Source organism: Prionailurus viverrinus, chromosome C1 (genome assembly GCF_022837055.1).
Source record: "Prionailurus viverrinus isolate Anna chromosome C1, UM_Priviv_1.0, whole genome shotgun sequence".
In the NCBI taxonomy this organism is placed as follows: domain Eukaryota; kingdom Metazoa; phylum Chordata; class Mammalia; order Carnivora; family Felidae; genus Prionailurus; species Prionailurus viverrinus.
Window position 1 is genome coordinate 192,396,685 of NC_062568.1, and position 22,370 is coordinate 192,419,054.

The window sequence follows — 22,370 nt, forward strand, 5'->3', positions numbered from 1 at the left end:
TGGCAGAGTTCCAAGAGGGCAAAAGCAAAAGCTGCAGTCGCCCCTTGAGGCTTGAGACCCAGAACTCACTTGCCATCACTTCTGCCATATTCTATTGGTCAAAGCAAGTCACATTCTATTGCTTGGCCAGTATCTGACATGCGTTTGTCAGTACATTTGTCATTCATCAGGTAAGGCTTAGCAGTCAGTTCAGAATGAGTGTGGGGAGTGGGGGGAAGGGGGGGGCATGTACCCTAGCTAAGGGGGATCATAATAAATTCTTAGTTCAGATGAAGAGATGTTGGGTCCTGGAGCCATTGGTATAGGTTGTATTCTCTGGCCAATGGAGAAACTGAGGCAGAGAGAGTAAGCCAGTGTGAAAACGGAATCAGTACATCATAGAACCAGTTTCCATATGAAGATACTGAGGTCCAGGAACATGAAATGTCTTGCCCAAGCTGACACAAGTTTATGACAGAGCCAGGAGTGACTGGGATCCCTACCAGCTAGCCCACTCCTCCTCCACTCCCCTCCCCCTCTAGCAGAAGCCCAAGGCTGGGAATGCCTGGGATGATCATCATTAAACAGGGTGCATCTGCCCCTCTTGTGTGTTTGAAATCAGAGCCCTTTCAGCACCCATGGCACCATGCAAGGCACTTAATCATGACTTCTGATCTTATCGGCATCATTCCCATTTTACAGATGGGAACCAAGGCCCAGGGAGGGCAACTGACTTAGCCACGGTCTTGCAGCTGGTGAAGCCCATCCACCTGATACCAAAGCCTGAGCCTCCCATGATGCCTTCAAAAGAGCTCAACCCCAGATCCAGCCCCCAGAGGTGAGAGGCAGCTCTGTGGCCCTCAGGGGTCTCGGGATAAAGCCCACTGCCTAAGGAGCTGCTTCAGAGGCCTGAAGCAATAGTCAAGAGCTCTCTGGAACCTGCCCCTACAAGTAGAAGACCCTTGAGCGATGCTCTGGTCCACACCCCCACCATTTGATGAATGGAAAAATCAGGGCCTGACCGGACCCAAGCCTCTGCCTCCCAGCCCAGAGCCCTCCCACTGTACTAGGAGGCTGGGGGCAGGCGAGCAGGCCCCACTCAGGGTGGCCAGACACACACAAGGCTCCTCTGTGGCATTCAGAGAGCACATTTATTTACAAAGCGCTTTACAAACATCAGCTTATGCCTCCCCACAGCCCCCTGCGAGGTAGGTCAGTAGTCATATCTACAGTTTACAGATGGGGAAATTGAGGCACGGAATGGGGGTGTGGCCTGCCCCATTTTAAAGAGATTTTTCCCACCCACCCATCAAAAAATAATGAAATTAACAAGAAAGAATCGCTCCTTCATCGCAAAATACACCTTCTTCCTCTGAACCGTAGACGCTGCAAGCACCCCTGATCTAGCAGTGACCTGTCCCCAGTGGGCAGCCTCACCAGGGGCCACAGAGACCTCAACCCTAAGGGCTGTCGTTCAACCTTGCAGATTATCATGGCCTAGGCTGAGGAGTTCCCGCCAGTGAGGCTTGAAAGTTACAGGAAGAAGGACTGAGGTGCCTTCATTCTGCAGGCATTGGGTCAGGCAGGGAAGGGGCCCCACAGGGAACAGGGTAAGGATGGGCAGATCTCGGTTCGAGGAAGCTCAGAGCACACGTCAAAGAAGTAATAGTGGGAGGGATCATGAGCAAAACAGCCCCGGGGCTGTAGGGGGGGCAGCAGGGTGGAGGAGGGGGCTATTGTCCCCTCCAGAGAGGACCAGTCTGATGTGCCCAGTCTACCCAGGACCCTCAGGGGCCAGGCCAGATGGGAGTCCAGATGCCAAGCCCCAGTGAACTCTCCATCCATATCCAGAGGAACCCACGCCGGGTGGAAACTTTGGCCACGCACAGACCCCACAGGGCCTTACTCATCTCTGCCAAGGGCTGGGACAGAGTCAAGGGGCTTGAGCCTGGAGTCGAGGGGCTTGAGCCTGGGTCCTCCCGAGCTGGCAACTCTGAGCGCCTGTCACTCTACCAGGCAGTGCCAGATACACGGCGCAGACCTGCAGGAACCTACGGAGGTAGGCCGGGCTGCAGTCTCGCTAAGCCTCTCCTTGGCCCCCAGCCTGCCCATCGGACATGGTGAGAGGCCCCGGGCACCGTGGAAGGGGCACCGAGATGGCCCAGCGCCCACTCTAGTGCCGTCCCCCGGGGGAGCTGTAGCGGCGCAGAGTTAGGGGTCCAGGTCTTCCTCATCAGTGCTGGGCCTGGCTCTGAGTGCACAGTGGGTGCCCCAGGCCAGGGGCCCCGCTATCTTGACTCCAGCCCCTCCAGGTACTCCAGGGCCACATCATAGCAAAAGTGGTACTGATCCTGGGGAGAGGGAGAGAAGGAATCATGAGCCTGGCCCCTCTCTGGTACTGGGGAAGGGGGGAGTGGGAGACAAGAGGGCGAGCACGAGCCCTGGCCCATCTCAGGAGAAGAGGGGGGCAAATGTGGATCCCTGTTTTGGCACCACCAGATCAGGACCCACAGCCCGGTCGCGGGAACCACACAGAGGGCAGTGGGTACAGAGGGACCTAGCTTGGCATGGACCGGGAAGTTGGAAGCGGTTGGACAGGGAGACACGGCCTCTCACCAGGGTTTCCACCATATTGGGCTTGTAGTTCCTAAGCGTTTTGGCAGCAAAGAAAACGTCCACCAGGTTGTGGCAGCGGATCATCTCCAGGACTGTGGCGCAGGCGCAGAAGGTGCCACTGCGGCCACCCCCGTTCCTAAATGAGACACACGAAAGGTTTGGGGGTGGGGCTTAAGAGAGGGAGGCCTGAGGCTGGAAAACCAAGCGACTGGCAGAACCGGGGAACCAAAAGGGAGGAGGGTCAGGGCCTGGGAGCCCAGAGGTGACCGATGGAGCCAGGGAACCCAGGAGGGAGGGCCCAGGGAACCCGGAGGTGAGGGGTGGAGCCCAGGAGGGAGGAGCCAGGGGGCCCAAAGGTAAGGGGCGGGGCTTAGGGAACCCAGGAAGTAGGGGTCTGGGAGCTCAGAGGGGCAAAGTCAGAGGCTAAAACTGGCATCCAAATCCCGTGGGCAGTTAAGGAGACAGCCTCCTGGAGAAAGACAGCAGATTCTGAGGGAAAGGAGGCTAGACACGCTCCAGGAGAAATCCACCGAGACAAAGACAGCGACAGTGGACGGCCGCAGAGCGACAAGCAAAACCCGGAGAGCAGGATGGAAAATGAACACCGAGAACACCAGTCACCCCCAGCAACACAGACGCGAGGTGAAAACACACACACACACACACACACACACACACACACACACACGTACACAGCCACACTCCGGGGCTAAGAGAGACACTTCCTATCCCCTGTGCTCTCCCTCCTCTGCCCCCTGTGACCTCGGGGTGTAGGGCTCCCCTTGGGAGATGGGGGATAAACTAGGCCCTCAGCCGCCATCTCAAGGGGTCTCTCCCACTAGAACCTCCCTGAGGACCGGCCCTGCCTGACTCGGGTCCCTATCCCTATCTAATATGCCTAGGCTGGCCCTAAAAGGGTAAAAAAGCTAAAAGCAGGAGGGAGTGGCGGTCAAAGGAGTGAGCGTACCCAGACACGCGTAGGAGAATTTATGAATGGGGGCATGTGAAGGAATGAATGAAAAAGTTGCACGTGTGCATGCGCGGACAAAGACTGGAAATTCTTTGGCTTCGAGGGTGCTACTGTCTCACGCAGTGAACAGTTCTGACAGGACTCTAATTAAACTGGCAAAGTCATGCATCACACGGAGAGTGCCGGGCCGTTGTTCGGCGTTGAGTCTACACCCTGGAAACCGAGCAGAGTCTTCCAGGGAAGACAGGGCCATCCTCGCACGGCCACGCAGAGTGCAGGCCACAGCCGCCTTCCCTGCCCGGGGGGGTTTAGTGCCAGCCGTGAGGCCCTCTCTCAGACTGGGCCTCAGGCCCCCACCCCTCCTCCCATCCCGCAGCAGGGCCCACACTCACAGGCAGTGCACGACCGTGCGCCCGTCCCCACGCTCCGCCTGCCACTTGTCCACCTCGGCCAGCAGGTGCAGGAAGGCCTTCTTGGAGTCAGGCGTGTCCCGGTAGGCGGACCAGCGCAGGAACTGGAAGTGTCGCACCAGCAGGTGCCCTTCCTGCAGCTGGGGGCACGGGCGGCCAAGCAGGGGGTGTGAGCACAGGGGTCACGAGACCCTGTGGTGACCTCACGAGGGTCTGACGAGGCTGCCCTGGCAACCCCTCGGGTCCTCGCCGCAGGGCTCCCGGCTCACTCACCCGAGACATGTTCTGCACCCGGAAGACACGGGCCACCAAGTCTTCATCCACTGAGCCCGACACGAACTCCACCTCCATGAGGCCATACTGCTGTCGGCCGGGCTCCGGCCAGTACTGCAGGCAAGGCTAAGAGCATGGACGGACAGGGAGGGCTGAGCAGAGGGGGCCAGGGCGGCCGCCGCCGCTCATACCCAGCCCAGACCTCCACACTTGCCCTGGGGCTCCCGCACACCCTGACCCACTCACTCGCTCCCAACTCCCCTGCAAAGTCCCCCCCCCCCCCCCCCGGTCTCCGCCACTCACCCATCAGAGCACAGTGCACACCGGCCCCCAACGCCTTCTGCACAGAGACAAACCCTTCCTAGGTGGGCACTAACAATCCCTGCTGTGCAGCTACACAGCTATACCTAACACGCTCACGCACACACACATCCCCACGTGAGGCTGCCTCCTTCTAGGGCCAGGCCTCGGGTCACCCCCACCCACCCCATCACCCCTGCCCCCAGCCGTCTCTCTTGCTACCTCGCTCCCCAGCATCAGCTCACAGAGCTGGGGTGTCCCTGGGGTTGCAACACAGCTCAGGACCCCCACTCCTTCCCTAGGGCCCCACCATAGCCTCAGGGCCCTAAATGCCCCCTCCTCTCCAGGCTAGACTGGAGACAGCAGAGGGGTGAAGGAGGTGTATCCCCCCCCCCCAACACACAGACAGACACAGGTCCTCCGGGCCAGCAGGTCCAGAGCCCCAGCTTCTAGGCTCAGCTCTGCCTAGAGCCCAGGCAAGGCTCTTCCTTCCTCTGGGCCCCCATTTCCCTGTTTGTGAAACAGTCCTCAAGCTCCTCCCAGAGGACTCCCGGCTCCGCCTGCTTCCCTCTCTGGACACGCCCACAAAGAGAGGACCCTAGCTTCCTCTCTTCACCCGGGGTCCTGGCCACTCCTTAGTACAGGCCCTTACACATGGTGCTCCCCCCTCTCCATGGATCACTCACCGGCCCTGTCTTCACCTAGTTAACTCTAACCTTCCTACACGTCTCAGCTCAGGTATCACCTCCTCCAGAAGCCTTCCCTGATACATGATCCCCCCAGGCTTCTCCACGTCCCAGGACCAGCTCCACGGCAGCCCCTTCCCTCTGTGCTGTCACTGTTGGTTTTTGTGCCCCGCTCCCCACAGGACCATGATATCTGAGGGGGGGCTGTATGTTCTTCTATTTCCCTACTGCCTGCTGCAGGGCCTGGCAGGCAGTGGCCAGTGGGAAAAGGTGGCTGAATGCATGAGCAAATGGTGAACACTGAGTGACGTCTGTGTGAGCCTCCCTCCGGGTCCTTCCCCTCCACCTCAGCAAGGGCAGATTCTTCTCACACCGGATTCCCTCCAGACCCCTGCCCCGGGGCAAGAACCCACCACCCGGAAGTCCTAGGTCATTTATACCAAGTGCCCAACTCAAAAAGAGCTCAGTTAGCGAGGCTTCTCAGCCTTCAAGAGACCATCATGCTCATTTTACAGGACAGGGAGATGAAGAGAGGCCCAGGGATGGAGGGGACAGGGCCAGGCGTGGCTGGCAGGCTGAACATCTGCACTTCCTGGAAGTGCCAGCCAGCCTTGGGAGCCCCAGAAGGAAACTGGGGCAGCCCCCAGGCTGAGGCCACCGGGCCAGTGTCTGGACCAACCTCAGCAGCAACTGCAACATCTCTATCCCTGCCATGTACGTAGCACCTACTGTGTGCCAGGCAGAAAAGAAACTGGGGCTCAAAGAGCCAATCAACTTACCCTAGATCAAACAGTCAAAAAGTAAGGAGGCTGGAATTTTACTCTGCCTTAAAGGCCCCCACCACGGGCAGTTAGTTCCACAGGCTCCGGAAGAAGGCAGCCTGGGGTAGGGGCACAGCTCTGCGACCTTGGAGAAGTCACTTCACCTCTCTAGGTCTTGATCTTCTCACCTGAAGCCCGTAAGTGTGAAGCAGAGTCCCTGGCATACAGCAGGTACTCAATAAAAAGCAGCTATTTCCCTCCCATCCGAAAGCCTCACTCTACAGAAGAGGACACCAAGGCTCTGGGAGGGAGCAAGACCCATCTGAGGTCACTCAACAAATAGGTGGTACATCTGGGATCCGACCCTGGGCTTTTGGGACACGCCCTTGAGCACAGCGAGGCCCTGGGCAGCAGAGGCCTCACCCAGGCAGTGTTGGACTGGTGCAGCTGGTTGAGCATGACAATGGAGGTGCACCCGTAATCGTAGACCAGCCGCCAGAAGTCAGGCGTGGTGCTCTGTAGCGGATGCAAGGTCACGATGAAGGCTGCGCTCCGTGTGTAGCTCTGCAGGGAAACCGGGACTCAACGGGGCCTGCTCGCCACCCCTGACAGGGCCTGAGCACCCCCACAGGCTGTCCTCCCACTCTGCCCACCCTGGGCTGAACAGCCCTCCCCTCGGGGCCAGGCTGCCTCCAGTGGCCCATTTTAGAGGCTGGCTGGCACACTGAGGCCTGAGTTCATAGGGTGAGCTCCCAGGCCTCTGGTGCCCAAGCCCACGGCCCTTGGAACTAAACATAAAAGGTTCTCACATTTGTGGCAATGGGAACTTGGGCATGGTAGTTAGAGGCTGGCCAAGCTTGCTCCCTGCCTCAGGGCCTAGGCATGTGCTATTCCTATTGCCTAGAACAAATTTCCAAATATTGACATGGTTCTCTCCCTCCCTTCTTTGTGCTCTTTGCTTAACGGTCACCTCCACAAAGAGGCCCTCCTTACCACCTCATCAAAAATCGCCATATACACACACTCCAAACCCCACACTACACATTTCTTCTGCCTGGTTGCTTTTTGTAGGAATTACCAGTGTATATTTGCTTACTGGCTGTGCCAACCCATCACCCAAATACAAGTTTCAGGAAAGCAGAGATTTAGGGGCATGGTCTTTGCCCGGCACGTGGTAGGAGTTCAATAAATATTTTTGAATAAATAAATCTCTACGTCCCTTCCGACTCCATGGGTGAAGGGTCTGAGACCCCAGCTGAGGGCCCCAGACCAGTCACAGGCACTGACGCCACCCCTTGCCCTGACCTCATCCCGACCAGAGCCCTCGGCCCTTCCCCCTTGGCTCCCGAACCTTCCCAGATACTTCCCAGTGCGGGAATCCCAGAGCCCACCCCACCCCCCCAAGCCCTCACATCAGTCAGGGCAGCGTTGATGTAGTTGTTAGGGTCCCCGTCGGTGGAGATGAGGAAGGGCAGGCAGCGGTCGGGCGGCAGGACATCCATGCTGCGGTTCTTGTCTCGGTTCCGGGGCAGCAAGGCGATGCTGCACTCTTCCACGTCCAGGGGTGGTGTGACCGAGTTCAGCGTCTAAAGGAGTGGAAGGGGCAACAGGGTGGGGCGTGGGTGAGTATAGACATCCAGTGTTTGCTGGGCCTCCTCACAGCTCCCGCCGAAGGACACTGAGCTGGGCTACTAACCCCATTTTATGGTTGGAGACCTGAGGCCCGGACAGAAGGGAGAGAGGGCAGGGACCCCAAGCTCCCAGCCTCCAGACCGCGCAGGCTCTGAATAGAGCTCCGGAGACTCGAGTCTGCCTCCTTGCTCCCTGCATCACCTTAGACAAGCTGTCCTACTTCTCAGCACTGCTTTTCTCAGCCGTAAAGTGGGATAATAATATGCCTGCCGCGAGGGGCTATCGGAAAGATAAAGAGATGACGCCAAGGACCAAGCACGGCACCAGGCACATGCAAGGCTCCAGACGTGCGAGGCGCAGTGAGGACCGTTACGAGCTTCTCAGGAGCTTTCAAGAAGACAAGCCCGGAAGCCCCACGTCTTCTGCAAAGCGGACTCCGGGGGCCTGGCAGAGATGGTCAGCCCCGTCTGAACAAAACGCAAGTCCGAGGCACCTGTGCTGCCACAAGCCTGGGACTCCAGGTTATCTCCTCCACCTCGTGCCTCATATAGCCTGATCGATGGGGTCTCGGCTTCTTTCTCTTGTCCTTGGGGGTCCCTAATGGGGAGCCCCAGTCTCTCATGATCCCCAGAGCCCAACAGGCCCCAAGAATCACAGGCAGCATTTCCTATGACACCAGCCTACGCTGGCTGGACGGCATCAGGTATCCAGAAGGTGCCACCCCACGGAACCCTCGCGGGAACCTGGAGTGCAGCGGACATGTGGGGTCTCTGCCTGCCCACTGAGAACCAGCCCTCCCCCATCTCAGTCACATGACATGCTGAGAGTGGCTCCACCCCCAGAACCCCTCCTGGGCCCATCAATGTGTTCCATCTTCCTGGCCCCAGTGACTCGCTCCGGGAAGGCACCGAAGAGGCTGGTCTAAGACTTCTGTTCAGGCTGTTGGGAGTCCTTTCTCCAGTCTCCTGACATGAGCCTGGCACTGCTGGGGGCGGCCAGGGTGTGGGTCCGAGAAGCCGAAAACAAAGAAAGCAGAACTAAAAATGGGCAGAGGCTAAGTGTTGGCATCATCTGAGCCCCTGGATCCAGCCATAACTGAAGCTGCACCATCTTCAGACTTGTTCGTTACAAAAGTCATGCAGTTAGATTTTTGTCAGCAACCAAAGTTGCAGATCCTGAGAGTACAAACACTGCAGGGGCAATATTGACTTTCTTTCCGGGATAAGAAAACCAAAACTTGGAGAAGTAATGTGAGTGTTCAAGGCCAGTCTCTAAGTCCTTCCCAGTAGCCCCATTCGGTCCCTCTTTCTTGGCTCTCAATGACGCCTATAGCACTGAGGACTTCCCAATACACACACACACACAGAGTCACAAGCCACATCCACACTCCTATACACACACTCATGCCCCACCTGGAACTCTTCCCGCAGCTGGGAGGAATTACTCTGGGGGTCAATGCGGATCATCTCCTTGTAGGTGGCCTTGAACTCGCTGACAGGGATAGTGGTCTCCCCACATAGGCAGGCCTCCAGGATTGCATCATGAATGAAGATGTACTGCTCCTGGAACAGGAGGAGAGAATATAAGGAACCAGGAAGGGACCAGGACCTAGAGATTTGGGGGTGATGGCAGGGGGAAGCGAGCCCAAGGTTGAGGCAGGGGTGCTGGAGCCCAACCACGTGTTACTACAGGTTGGACCAACCCTGCTGGAAACAACTTTCATGGGTACGTTCGCTCATCTCATATTCATCTCTATAATAACCCTGTGAGGAGCTCTGGAGGTGAGGGCAGAGCAAACATGAGTGGATCGTGACTGTAGAACCTGACCCTGGCCCACCGCTGTTTGACCTCACCCGAATGAACACAGTGGTGCGGACTCTGGGAAGACGCTAAGAGGCTGGCGGGCCAAGTTCAGGCATCTCAGCCCCAAGGACACCCCTCTGACACATTCCACCAGCTCTGAGTTCCGCCACGAGGGACCCAAGTCCTGGAGAGGGGAGGGGAGGAGGGCTGCGTCCCCTACTTCTGTCTGGATCATGTTGACGCGCCGGGAGCAGAGGGCCTTCACACAGTTGTAAATGTCCACAACGCCCTCACACTCCGCCATGTCCAGCATCACATCCAGAACGATGTAGCAGCCTGTGCGGCCGGTGCCCGCGCTGGGGAGAGAGCAGCCAGGGGCCCCGTCAGAGCCTGGGGAGGGAGCCCGGGACCAAGAAGGGAAGAGGGGTTCTGGGGTGCCTGGCCATGCCTACGCCACACAGGGACTGGGGGACAGAGACAGACACCCCACTGCACCAGCAAGGAGGAGCCAGGGAGGAGTCTGCAGCAGGAGTCGTGGTGAAAGGTGACACAGACAGAGCTGGGGACGGGCCTCAGGAGGGGAGAGGGGGAAGGGTAGCAACTTAGCTGGGGAGAGGACAAAGGTGATGCTCAGAGCTTCATCCAAGAATGTTCTTGCCTCCTGGGTAGCCCCAGATCTACACACCCTTCAAAGCCCCACACGTTCACAGCCGCTCGCATACTCAATGGAGCCTCCCCAACCCTTCCCCAGACATCATTCCTCTGAGCTCCGAGAGTAATTCGGGCAGGCTCTTATCAAACCCTCTTCCTGCTACGCGGTCGTCGTTTTTGTGGCTGTCTCCCTGACCCGACTGGGAGCTCCTCGAGAGCTGGGCTGGGTCAGACCCATCTCTGGGATGCTCATGGTCAGAAAGAGCTGAGCAGAGTTGAGGGGCAGAGCGAGAGGACAAAAATGACACCAAGCTGTCAGGCTCGAAATGGTGGCATCGGAGCATTGGCAGGAACGCACAGCAGTGGGTCTTCCACACGCCCCTGCCGGGGGCTGAAATCAGTACCACCACTTTGGGAAGCGGTTTGGCAGTATCTACTTAAAAGCGGAATGTTTACATGGCAGCAATTCTACCCCACTTACGTACCCCCCAGAAATGCACGCATCTGCCAGCCCAAACACAGGCAATAGAATGTCCTTAGTGGCTCTATTCATAATAGCTCAAAGCTGGAAACCACCCAAATTCCTATCAATAGCAGAATGGATGAACACACTGTGGGTGAGTCACCCAGTAGCCTGTGATCCGACAGGGATGAATCTTACGTACATAAGGTTCAGACACCAAAGAGTGCACACCGTAGGATTCCATTTATGCAAATTCAGAAACACAAAATGAATTTACGCTTGAGATGGCAGGATACTGATTGCTCCAGGAGCGAGCAGGTGGGTACAGACGGGAAGGCGGCTCAAGGGGGCTTCTGGATGCTGTTAACGTTCTAGTTCTTGATCTGAACAGTGCTGGTGATTTCACGGGTGTGTTCAATTTATGGAAAATTGATAAAGGTATACACTTATTACGTGTTCACTTTGCTTTAAGTATGTTATACCTCAGTGAAGTCTTATTTTAAAGATGGTATCTTAAAGAAGCCTAAAGACACCAAATGGAAATAGTCTGTGGGTGGCAGGGCAGGGAGGGACTGAGTCTGCCATGTGGTATTTGGGAAGCTGAGCGGAATCCAAGCAGAGGAGCCAGGACAGATACAGAGGCCAAGGACCTTTGGGTCGGGGAATCGGTAAAACCACAGGGTTAGAGGCTAAGCTCCCCAGGAGGGGAGTGGGGGCAGGAACCAGACAGGACACTGAAGAGGCAAGAGAAAGATGTGGAGCCAGAGAGGAAGCAGAGCAGAGGAAGGGCCGCCGGGGTCACAGGAGCCGAGCAAGGCAGGACCGGGGACAGATAGGAGTGAGGGCCAGGAGTTGCACAGGGTGTGAAAGCCAAGCAGTGAGAAGAGCCCGTGGGACTTGGAGAAGAGAAAGCAAAGCCCCCCCCTCCCCCCGCCCCAGCACCTGGGCCAAACCTAGCACGCAGGTGTGCAATGCACACTTGCTGAACAGAAGCAGATAGAACTCAGCCTGCCTGGTGCCTCACCAAGCCCCAGCCCCCTCTGTCTCCGGCGCCTCCTTAGCCTCTAGGCCCAGGGCCTCTGCAGGTCCTGGGAAGCATATGAGGGTGCCGACCTCAGAGCCAAAGCTCAAGGGGCCCTTGGGGGTCAGTCTCTCCTCCGTCTCTAAGCAGGATGAACCTAAGCCTAGTCTCCCTCTGGGACCTTGAACACCACCACGCCCAGTCCTCTTCTGGGGATCCCGGTGCCTCACCTGCAGTGGATGACGACGGGCCCGGCGTCAGGTGGGGTAGAGGCCTTCACGCGCCGGATGAAGGCTAGCAGTCCTGTGGCGTGGTAGGGGACGCCGTGCTCCGGCCATGCTGTGAAGTGGAACTGTCGGACCTCGTGCCGGGCAGAGTAGCCTCTCTGGGGAGACAGGCAGAGTCACTGCTGGCATCCGTTAGACACCTGCCGGGTAAGCATCTCACCCCAGGATCTCAATTAATCCCAGTGATAAACTTACGAATGGGTACTGATGACTCATCGTACCAGCGAGAAAACCAGGGCCCAGAGAGAAGAAACTGCTTGCCCGAGGTTAGACAAGACGAGCACGACACAGGAAAGGGGTCAGGGCCTGCCTGACGCCTAAACCTGTCTGCCAATCGCCCACCTCTGCCACCGCGTTGCCGTGCAACCCCCAAGAGGTCACTTTGACTCTCTGGTCTTAGTCTAAAGGGGGAAAGTGTCTCCTTTGAGGATTTACAGAGGATCAAATGGGATCACAGACGGGAGGGCTCGGCCAGTAACTGGCCACGTGGCCTCCTGAGTGATGCAATGACCCCACCTCATTGTCTTTATTTGTACAATGGGACTAATGGAAACACCTCATTCCAGGGTTTTCAGAGTGGAACCAACACATGTCACAGCTCAGCACGATGCTCAGTGCAGAGAAGGACCAACACCTGGCAGCTGTCATCATCTCCAATTCCTCTTGGAGTCATCAGTAAAGGGCAGTCCCCTTCCTGTTCTCCCACAATGCTCCCAGTAATGCTCCTCTTCCTGTCCTCCTGTAGTGCTCCCCTTCCTGTGCTCCATCAATGCTCCCTGGAGTGCTCCCCTTCTTGTCCTCCAACACTGCTCCCTGCAGTGCTCCCCTTCCTGTCCTCCAGCAGTGCTCCCCAGTTACAGAGCGACTGCCTTGCCAAGGAAGACAGCGGAGCCCTCCTCACCTCTCCTGCTTCTGCGCTGGCAGGTGGGAGGTGGACTCTGCCCCACCTCTGCAAGCACCCCTGGAGGGACCACGTGACAGGAGACTCACCCGCTCCAGGGCAAAGGTGCGCACGACATACTCGGCCAGAGTCTCCGTCTTCACCAGCGTGATCTTGATGTCCCCGTACATGTCCGAGTCCTCCGGCCAGTACCGTGAGCACTTCACCTGGAGTCCCACGGGAAGGCTCAGTAGGCTCTTCGCTGCCCCCCTTGGCCCGCCTTACCCCCTCACCCCAAGGCCCTGCTTACCCTGCCCACCTCCACCAGCTTGGTGATCATGACAATGCTGGAACAGTGCTCCTGCCACACCATGCGCCAGAAGTCGTAGACCATCTCGGGCTTCGGCCCTGGGGCGCAGAGGGTGCTAGTCCCTGAGGCAAGGTCTCCACCCAGGGCCAGCACACCTGCTGCCCGGCACCACCACCCCAGGCCAGGAGTCTCCCGAGCCCCATGGAGGGCTTCGTGCTCATTCTACGCCCACCCCACCCAATGCCAATTTGTGCCTGGAGGGCCCTGAGAGCATCCGAGAGGGCCTGGCTGGAGACCCCAATCATCCTGAGTGAAACCCAGGGGGGCAGAGCTGGAGGGCTAGATCCTTGGTCTATAGTGCAAGTCTCCCGGAGGGATGGACAAGTAAATGGTTGGCGGGGGCGGGGGGAAGACAGCCAGCGGGTCCCAGGAACCGCCCACCCCCCCCACCCCCCACCGAAAGGCACAATCCACACTCGTCAGGACTGAGCCTGGCTCCCCCCTTCTGCATGCACCACCTCAAAGACAGACAGATGGACAGACATGCGCTGAGCATGTAGGGGAGACACAAACACAAAGAGGGGCAGAGACTGGTGGCCGGATTCCAGAAGACCCAACCAGACAGTGGGGCTCAGACACTAGAGAGACAGCAGGGAGCAGACGGGGAGTCAAGCAGATCAGAGCGAAGGCAGAAAGGCGGCAGAGGGCATTCAGCACACGGGGGCACACGGGCAGAGGTGCAGGTACCTTGAGTGGCTATGAAGTGGTTTGACCTGTGGTAACCCTGGAACAGGAGAAGAGGGTGCGGTGAGACCCTAGGGAGCAGCCCCGCACTCCTTCAGATCTCACCCCCTCTGCCCTCCTGTCCCAGAAACAGCACACACACCCATAGGCAACTGTCCACCCTCTTCCCTAGGCCCTCCAAACCGGGGTGGCCCTGCCCTCCCGGCCCCTCAGCGAGGGAAGAGCAGCTGCGACACCAGTGTCTTGGGTCCAAACCCATCTCTGCCTCTCTGCAGTGTGACACCACAGAGGACACGACTCCTTTATGGGCCTAAAAGGTCTCTCCACCCACAAACTGGGGGGAATTACCCACAATCAGCTTACAGCCCAGCTGTTTGGATACAAATAAAGACCATGGTGACCCTGCTCAAGTTACCAGGGTGTCCCCAAAGCCCCGGGGGCCTAATCAACCCCAGACCCCAGGCTGGGTCTAATCAGCCACCCCAGTCCCCTCGTGGCAACGACATGGGCAGTGCCTCCTCCCCGCGACATGTCATCCAGAGTTTGGGGAACCCAGAGACCCAGATGAAGGCTTCAGGCTGGAAGCAGATGGGCACATGGGTTACTCATGGCCCTCAGACAAAATGTTTTTTGAATCTTTAAAATCAATAATAATTTTTTGAGACCCTATTATGATCACATACTGTGCTAAGCACTTTACCTACACTATCTCCCACAAAAGAGAGGGCAAGAGCTACTGTATCATCCATCCCGGAGCCCTCAGGCTGCAAAGGGGAGCCAGCCCCAACTCCCACCCCGAAGCCACAGCCAAACCCCGAGGTCCTGCCCTCACGTGACTGACACCCAGGGCATCAATGCAGTCAACATGGGAACAATCAAGCTCGGCTGCTCACCTCAAGTTCACGGCCACAACCCAGCTCCCCCCCGACCCCTTACTCTGGCGCAGAGGGAACCCTGGAGTCAGGCTGCCAGAGTTCAAATCCCAGCTCTAACTCTTGCTAGCCGTGTGCCCTCAGGCAAATCCTATCATTTCACTATGCCTCGATTTTCACATCTACAAAATGGGAATTACAGTATTTCCCTCCTAGGGCTGTTGCGAGGAGTAAACAAAGTAACGTAGGTCAGGGGTTTGGTGTAGGTCAAGGTCAGTACTTAATCAATAGCAACCATTAGCACCTGCTACTACTTTAAAGTTCAAAAAGCGTAACCCTGAAGATTCAAATAGTACGGATGTCAATAATTCCTAGGGCAGATGGCTTACTACGGGGGTTAAGAATCCGAGTTCGGGGGTGCCTGGGTGGCTCAGTGGGTTAAGCGCCTGACTCTTGACTTCGGCTCAGGTCACAATCTCACGGTTCGTGAGTTCGAGCCCTGCATCAGACTCCGCACTGGCAGTTTGGAGCCTGCTTGGGATTCTCTCTCTCCCCCTTCCCTGCTTGTTCTCTCTCTCTCTCTCTCTCTTAAAATAAACGTTAAAAAAAAAAAAAAAAAAAGAATCTGAGTGTGGAGAGTCAAGTTGACCTGGGTTCCTAGCTCGGCTCTACAGAACAGGCATGTGGCTCTGGGCACTAAAAAGGCACTTCTCAGCCTTTAACGTGGACAGGAATCTCCTGCAGATCTTGTTGAAAGGGAGATTCAGATTCGGAAGGTCTGGGGTGGGGCCCAGGATTGTGCAATCCAAACCAGCTCCCAGGTGGTACCAGTACCGGATCTCAAGACACACTGGAGTAGCCGGCCCCTCAGACTCTCGGAGCCTCTGGTCCCTTCTGCAGCATGGGGATAACAGTGAGACCCCGACCCCAGAGATGCTGCTCTACAGCTACACACCATGCCCAAAACACAGTTCAAGTTACCCACAGTGAAGAGCGCCCCAGAGCCACTCCGCCCTCACTAGAGGAACCGCTCTGGATATACGCTAATTCCCCAGCCACTGCCTCTGCCTCAAGTCCTCGGCTGAGCTGCTGGGCAACCGGGGTCCCAGGGGAAGGCCCAGCAAAGGCGCTCCCAGGGCTGCCCTCCCACTTCCAGCACCGGTCAAGCTGGGAAGAAGCTACTCCCCCTAAAAGCAGTGTGCCTGAGACTCCCACACGAGAGCAAGCATCTCTTCTGATTCACCCATCTCTGCCCCTCCCTCCGGTGCCCGGCACAGTGCCAGCACCCAAGCTAGTCAGCCGATACAGTACATAGCTGAACAAGTTTTAAACAGATCATCCTCAGTGTCTGCACATTAACTTTTCCATTGCACATGTGCGTTCCTGCACAATTATATTACACAGAGAACGCTACAGTGGGAAGTGTAAAACGATCAGGTGTTAAACAGATCACTTGGAGCACACCCACTTGAGAAACCAGCATCTGAAAGCACACTGGTCCTCGCACCCTGGGCATCAGCGTGACCTGGGCGCCTACTCCTGGGGCACACACCCCCGGCTGCCTGGAGCCTCTCGTTGGGTGGTTCCGGGGGACTGACCACTTGCATCACGGACAAGAACCCCAGGGCATCTGGACGCTCCTCACCGGGAGAGAACCACAGTCTAGTAGGAGGGTGGAGGGCTCCTGCTGGGCTTGAGGTCCAGCTCCGTGTGGCCATGAACAAGTCACTGAACTTTTCTAAGGCTCCATTTGCTCATCCACCAACTGCTAGTCCCTCCCTCTCAGAGTACGGTAAAGAGGAAATGATGGGCCTGAGGGTGCCGGCACAGAGCCAGGTGCCCAGCCGATGACACTCTTTTTGACTAGCACGTGAAGGTGTATTAAACCAAGTCTCCTCAGGGCACCGAAGGGCGACAACAAGGAACCAAAAGGGTGGGACTATGTGTTGTATGGAGATTCAGATATAAAGAAATGTACCTAGGGGCTTCTGGGTGGCTCAGTTGGTTTAGCCTCAGACTTCAGCTCAGGTCATGATCTCATGGCTCAGGAGTTCGAGCCCCCCCCCCCCCCCCCCCCCCCCGTGTCAGGCTCTGTGCCAACAGCTCAGAGCCTGGAGCCTGCTTTGGATTCTGTGTCTCCCTCTCTCTCTGCCCTTCCCCCACTTGTACTCTCTCTCTCTCTCTCAAAAATAAATAAAATCATTTAAAAAAAAAAAAGAACTGTACCAACTGTACCTATATTCACCACCTCCTAAAGGGGGCGCTAGGGCTGAGTATATCCACTGCATTTCATGGGCCTAATGTTCCATTTAAATTTGGGACCTTTACAAACTGTTTAAGCACACTCCAAATGGGGGGCAGGGGATGTCTGGGACCAGCTGCTCGTCCTCCAGCAGCTGTCACCACATGGACCTTTCACTTCATATATACAGAGATGTGTATATTTCTGTACTGTCTGAAATATGATAATGAACTATATTTTTACAATCTTAAAAAAAATAAGAAATATTTTTTAAAAGAAAATTTTTTAAAAGAAAAAAGGAGGTAAAATAGAAAGGTACCCACAAAATAGCAAACAATCCCATCAGGTTATCAAATATTATTTTAAAAAAATAATATACAGTTGACCCTTGAACCAGTAAAGGGGTTAGGGGTGCTGACCCCTGGGGCAGTTGAAAATCCACACATAACTTTTGACCCCTCAAAAACTTTACTAATAGCCTAGTTGACTGGAAGCCTTACTGATAATATAAACAGTCAAGTAACACATATTTTCGTATGATATATGGTACTATACACTATATTCTTAAATAAACTACAAAAAAGAAAATATTATTAAGAAAATCAAAAGGAAAAAAAAAGAAAATCAAAAGGAAGAGAAAATACATTTGCAATACTGTACTGTATTTATTTTTAGAAAAAAGTAAGAAAGTGGACTAGCACAGTTCAAACCTATGCTATTCAAGGGTTGAATGTATATTAAAAGCCAAATTAAAGGATTACTAGACGAATAGGATTTTTTAAAAATATTCCTGGAAGGTCCAGAGATGACCTAAGTTTTAAAAACAGAATACCCAAACTGCACCCCCAAAATACAACATTCCAAGTAGGGATAAATTGGCAGCAAAGTGGTTAGGTCTGAGTTTCAAGCAAACTGACCACAAAGGGATTTGAACACCCAGAGAAACTAGTTTTAAGGGGACCAGCAGGACCATTCTTACTTCCTTGAAGACCCTGCCCCCCAAGCAGCAGAAATGGGGCACCCAGAGCGGCATCCCCCGCCCACCCCTCCCAGGGCCCCGCAGAAGGTACAGCTAGTGAGACTCATCGGGCATGGGGATCTGGGGGACGAAGGTGACAGAAGGTGGTGGCTGGTGAATGGGGCCTGTGGAAGCACCCCAACCCTGATGCCCCATCTCCAGGCAGTGGTGGAGGGGAAGGAATTGCTTACAACAGGGGTAGTCAAATCTGCAGCCCCGAGTGGCCCCTGGCCAGGCTGCTGAAACGGACGGTTGGCATTGGGCACACGAGTGGAGGGGAAGGAGGATAGAGACAGGGACAGAGAGAAAGAGAGACAGCTAGAGACCATGAGAGAGTCTGAGATACAGCTGGTGAGACAGACAGACAGGAGGAAGAGGAGGAGGAGGAGGAGGAGACGGGGAGAGAGATACTTACTTCACGGTTTATCCGAATCTTAATGATTCCAGTGAGGGAACAGTACAAAGCAAAAGAGACAGATATTAGGCCAGAGGCAGATGGAGATGGACGGAGCACAGGAGTGGCCAGGATGGGCGATGTGAGCAGGGGAGGCAGAGCAGAGATGGGGGCCGGGCTGGGCTGGAGAGCGGGGGCCGGGCTGGGCCGGAGAGCAGGAAGTGGCCTGAGCCTCCCGGGGCCCAAGGGAAGCCACCTGGGACACTGAGAAGGCCCAGAAGAGGCTCCTGTTGCCCAAGTCTAAGAGGCCAGGCCCGGCCCGTACCCCAGTCAAGGGAGAGCATGGGAGGTGGGGGAGAAGGCAAGGAATTCTGGAAAACATGGGGCAGCATATTTTCTGGCCCCCAGGAGGTGAAGAAGAGGGAGAGGCCTCCAGAGTCCCTGACTGTCCTGCCTCCCACGTACACACCTTCCTCCTCCTTCGCTCCTGCTGCCCCCCATTCCCGCCCTTTCCTCTCTGGCCACCCAAAGCCAGTTCAAACCCCCGCCTCCATGCAGCCTGCTGTGGCTAACTCTGGCCCTACCACTGACTCGCTGTGTGACTGGTCATTCCTCTTTTCTGGCCTGTGCTTTCCCAGCTAATCTGAGGTTATTTCACTTGTCTGTATGTTTACAGGTCTCCCTCACTAGCACCTACACATTCCAGGAGAGCAGGGACGCTGTCTATCTTGTTCACTGCTGTATCTCTGGTGTCCAGCACAAGGCCTGGCACATAGCGGCCGCTCAAAATACATCCGATAAGTGAAGAAACGATTCTCTCCCAAACTTGGCCTGCTGTCAGGACAGGGGAGTCTGACCAGGGTCCCTGGGCCCTGTTCCACCTCACCCTCATTTACACCTGGGGAGCAGATTCATCACCCAAACCCAGGCGTCCTCGCTGCCTGCCCTGTCCCTAGCCCCTTCCTCTGGTCTAGCCAGACCCAGCTGCTACACTGGACGCTAGGACAGCCTGATGGTTAGCAGCAAAGGCTTTGGAGACACAGGCTGAGATGTGAGTCCCTGTTTGCCCACTCCCTCGCTATGCGACCTTGGACAAGCAGCTCCACCTCTCTAAGCCTGTCTCCTCACCTGTAAAGTGAGGCCATCATGCTAACTACCGCGTAGCATGATTGTAGGGATGATAGAAAATGACATCTTCCGTATAAAGCGCTTAGCACAGTGCTTGGCACACAGTACATGCTGGATAAACATGAGTTGTTATTCTTAAAGTACCACTCTGATCACAGAACACCTTTAGCAACACCCTGGTACCCCAGGCGAAAGGCCAGACTCCTAAACCTGCCATCTGAGGCCTGCACAGTCCAGCCCCTGCCTACCTGCAGCCTTACTCTGTGTCATGCGAACCCTACTTGGCCTGTCACTGAGAGGGGCTCCTTCCTCAACTCCAGGCCTAGCTGTCTGCCCACTTGCCTTCATTCTGCTTCCCTCAAGCCCCCCATCTGTCTGCCCTGGGGGAAGCTTTCCTGATGGCTTTCTTCTGTCCTCCCCTCCTCTGAGCTCCCTGGAGCTGACTGCGGGAGGTGGGGGCAAACCCCCATGTATTCCCTGCCAGGTTTCTGCCCACCCCTCCCCCTCCCCGCCCTGGGCAGTGTGCCTGGAGTGGGCAGGGCCAGGCCAGCAGGGATGACGGCGAGGCACTCACGTCTATGTAGTTGGCGTTAATGTAGTCGGCATCCGGGCCTCCCAGCATCGGGGGCAGTTTCACTCGGTGCCGATCATCTGGAAACACAAAGCAGGTGGCCATGGGGTGGGTTGGGGAGGCAGAGCTAGGGAAATGAAGGAAGGCTTCCTGGAGGCCTGAGGTGTGGCACAGGCAGGACAGCCAGGGGACCCAGAGGCTCGGGGCTGACCAGGAGGCTCTCGGCACCAGAGAAGGCAGGACAGGCCAGTGGTTAGAATCTGGACTGTGGTACCAAGGAGGCCCAACCAAGGTCATGTGCTACTCAGCAAGTATTAGCTGTGTGACCTGGAGCAGGGGGCTTACCCTCCCAAGCCTCAGTTTACTTATCTGTAAAGTGGGGGTTATAATATGTCCCATGTCACTGGGTTATTAAGAGTAGCAAGTAAAATTATGCGTGTAATAATCAGCACGTGGCTTGGCATGTAGGAGGCCCTCAATAAGTGGTTCACTCTGGCCGCTCTCGCCCTCCCTGCTCCCTCCCATCACTGTCCCAGTTCCAGGCCCTTCCCTAGGACTCACAGGCAGGCGAAGGCTCTGGCCGGCTGCCCTTGACCTTGTCTTTCTTCTTTGTGGCATCCCAGCCTTCAAAGAAGCTCTGCCAGAAGGGAAAGTAAAGTGGTTGTCAATGGGGCAGAGAAACCCCCTCCCTTGTAAGACCCCATCCCCTCAACAGGATACAGGTGGGACCACAGATAAGGGCCAGAGGCAGGGTTCAACTTGGAGCCTGAGACAGTCACTGTATATCCCTTTATCGGCAAAGGACTAAGAGCAAAAGCAAGGGGAGGAAAGGGTCAGAGTTTACAGACACGTTAGAATGAGGGTCAGGTTTAGGGTAAATCCAGGTTTGAGTTGGGAAGAAGATAAAGGCGAAAGGCAAACTGAGATCAGAATAAGGTGCTGTCACAGCCTAGATGGAGGGAGGACAGGCTTCAAATTAGAGTTCAAATGGAACTTAGGATGAGTCAGGGTCAAAGTCGGACTGGGCGTTAGGTTAGAGGTCAGGGTCGGTATTGGTGGTCAGAGTCATATCGGGGAGAGGATAGAGATCATGATCAGGGTCCAGATGGAGACTACGAGAAGATTCAAGGTCAGATTTCAAGCGAGGGTTAGGATGAGTGTGAGAAACCAGGTCAGTCTGAGGTGGGGATCAAGGTAAAAAGAAAAAAATTAGGTCGAGTTAGGGACTGTCAGAGCAAAGGTCCATCCCGGGCTAGGCTGAGGGTTGCCCAGGGTCAGGGTCCACAGTGAGGGGGAGCCAGGTGAGGCCCTGGCGAGGGGGCCCGGCTGGCCTGGGGCCCTGCACCTCGTACTCCTGCTTGAAGCCATAGCCCTCGGCCGTCTTCATCTGGTTGATGTGCTGCAGGAGGTCGGCCACGCGCACTGCGGGGTGCAGCTGCCCCGTGTGATATGGGGAGCCCTTCCGGCCACACGGACGCCGCGGTGAGCCCCCCAGGAGGCTGCTGGCCTCAGTGACCCCACCACTGCGCTGGTCTCCTGCAGTCAGAGAAAGGACAGGGGGTTCCTGACACGCACGGCCCCCAGGCTGGGGAGTTCCAGACAGACTTGGGGATGGGGGAGGGGCGGGGGAGCATGGCCAACATGGAGGCCGTTCCCTGGGGCCGAGCAGCCTGGCTGGGCCCACGTGGCGCACCCCTGGGCAAGTAAGTCCCTTCCCTTCTGCCTCGGTTTTTCCGGCTGTAAAATGAGCAGGTTGGGTCACGTGACCTCGGAGGGCCCTATTGGCCCAGCCCCGCCTGCTGGGATCCTGGGCTCCCCTGACTCCATCCTGTGGCTCCCCAGCCCGGACCACCCCTCTGTGACCTCACCACACTGCCTGCAGGGGGCAGCGCTCAGCAGAGCCCAGGAGAGTACCCCCCCTCCCCTTCTTCCAGGGAACAATCTGGAACAATTGGCAACTCCCAGTAATTACCCCCATTCAAAGACAAGCAAATCCCCAAATTAGCTGCCGCTGCCACCCCCTCCATAGATTAATGCGAGGCACCTGAATAGAAGCATTTCTCCTGCGCAAGCATTTCCATTGTCAGCCTGTGCAGCGGCCTCAGCCAATCCGGGAACAGGTCGAAGGGGTTCACAGCGACACACACACACACACACACACACACACCCAGGGAAAACTCTCCCCTCCCCCCAGGCCCACCGACTCCCCGCTCTCCCAGTCAGCCTCCCCCAGGACATCCCACCATGGTCCCCCAGATCAGGTCGCGGGACTGAGTGAAGTGCCCCACTCTGGACACTCCTTCTCACACACTCACCACTCATTTCCCTCCACTTGTCCTGGGTACCATGCAGGGGCTTA

At 56.3% G+C, this 22,370-nt stretch overlaps 1 protein-coding gene across 5 annotated transcripts in view; it reads right to left on the reverse strand.

Moving 5' to 3' along the window:
• Positions 1-1,111: 1,111 nt before the first annotated feature.
• Positions 1,112-22,370, reverse strand: part of LOC125172465 (receptor-type tyrosine-protein phosphatase U) — a 79,343-nt gene continuing 58,084 nt past the window's right edge. For 4 of the 5 annotated variants that reach the window (XM_047870602.1, XM_047870598.1, XM_047870603.1 and 1 more), the window contains 15 exons: positions 21,357-21,547; positions 20,573-20,648; positions 20,015-20,091; positions 13,790-13,826; positions 13,043-13,140; positions 12,843-12,959; positions 11,796-11,950; positions 9,651-9,786; positions 9,040-9,189; positions 7,408-7,581; positions 6,419-6,559; positions 4,249-4,374; positions 3,958-4,115; positions 2,596-2,731; positions 1,112-2,330 (listed from right to left, as the gene is read on the reverse strand). In XM_047870602.1, the coding sequence (XP_047726558.1) occupies positions 2,268-2,330; positions 2,596-2,731; positions 3,958-4,115; positions 4,249-4,374; positions 6,419-6,559; positions 7,408-7,581; positions 9,040-9,189; positions 9,651-9,786; positions 11,796-11,950; positions 12,843-12,959; positions 13,043-13,140; positions 13,790-13,826; positions 20,015-20,091; positions 20,573-20,648; positions 21,357-21,547 (1,835 nt within the window). In that variant the 3' untranslated portion in view covers positions 1,112-2,267. The remainder of the gene's footprint in view (positions 2,331-2,595; positions 2,732-3,957; positions 4,116-4,248; positions 4,375-6,418; positions 6,560-7,407; positions 7,582-9,039; positions 9,190-9,650; positions 9,787-11,795; positions 11,951-12,842; positions 12,960-13,042; positions 13,141-13,789; positions 13,827-20,014; positions 20,092-20,572; positions 20,649-21,356; positions 21,548-22,370) is intronic. The other variant, XM_047870600.1, reaches the window with a different exon arrangement.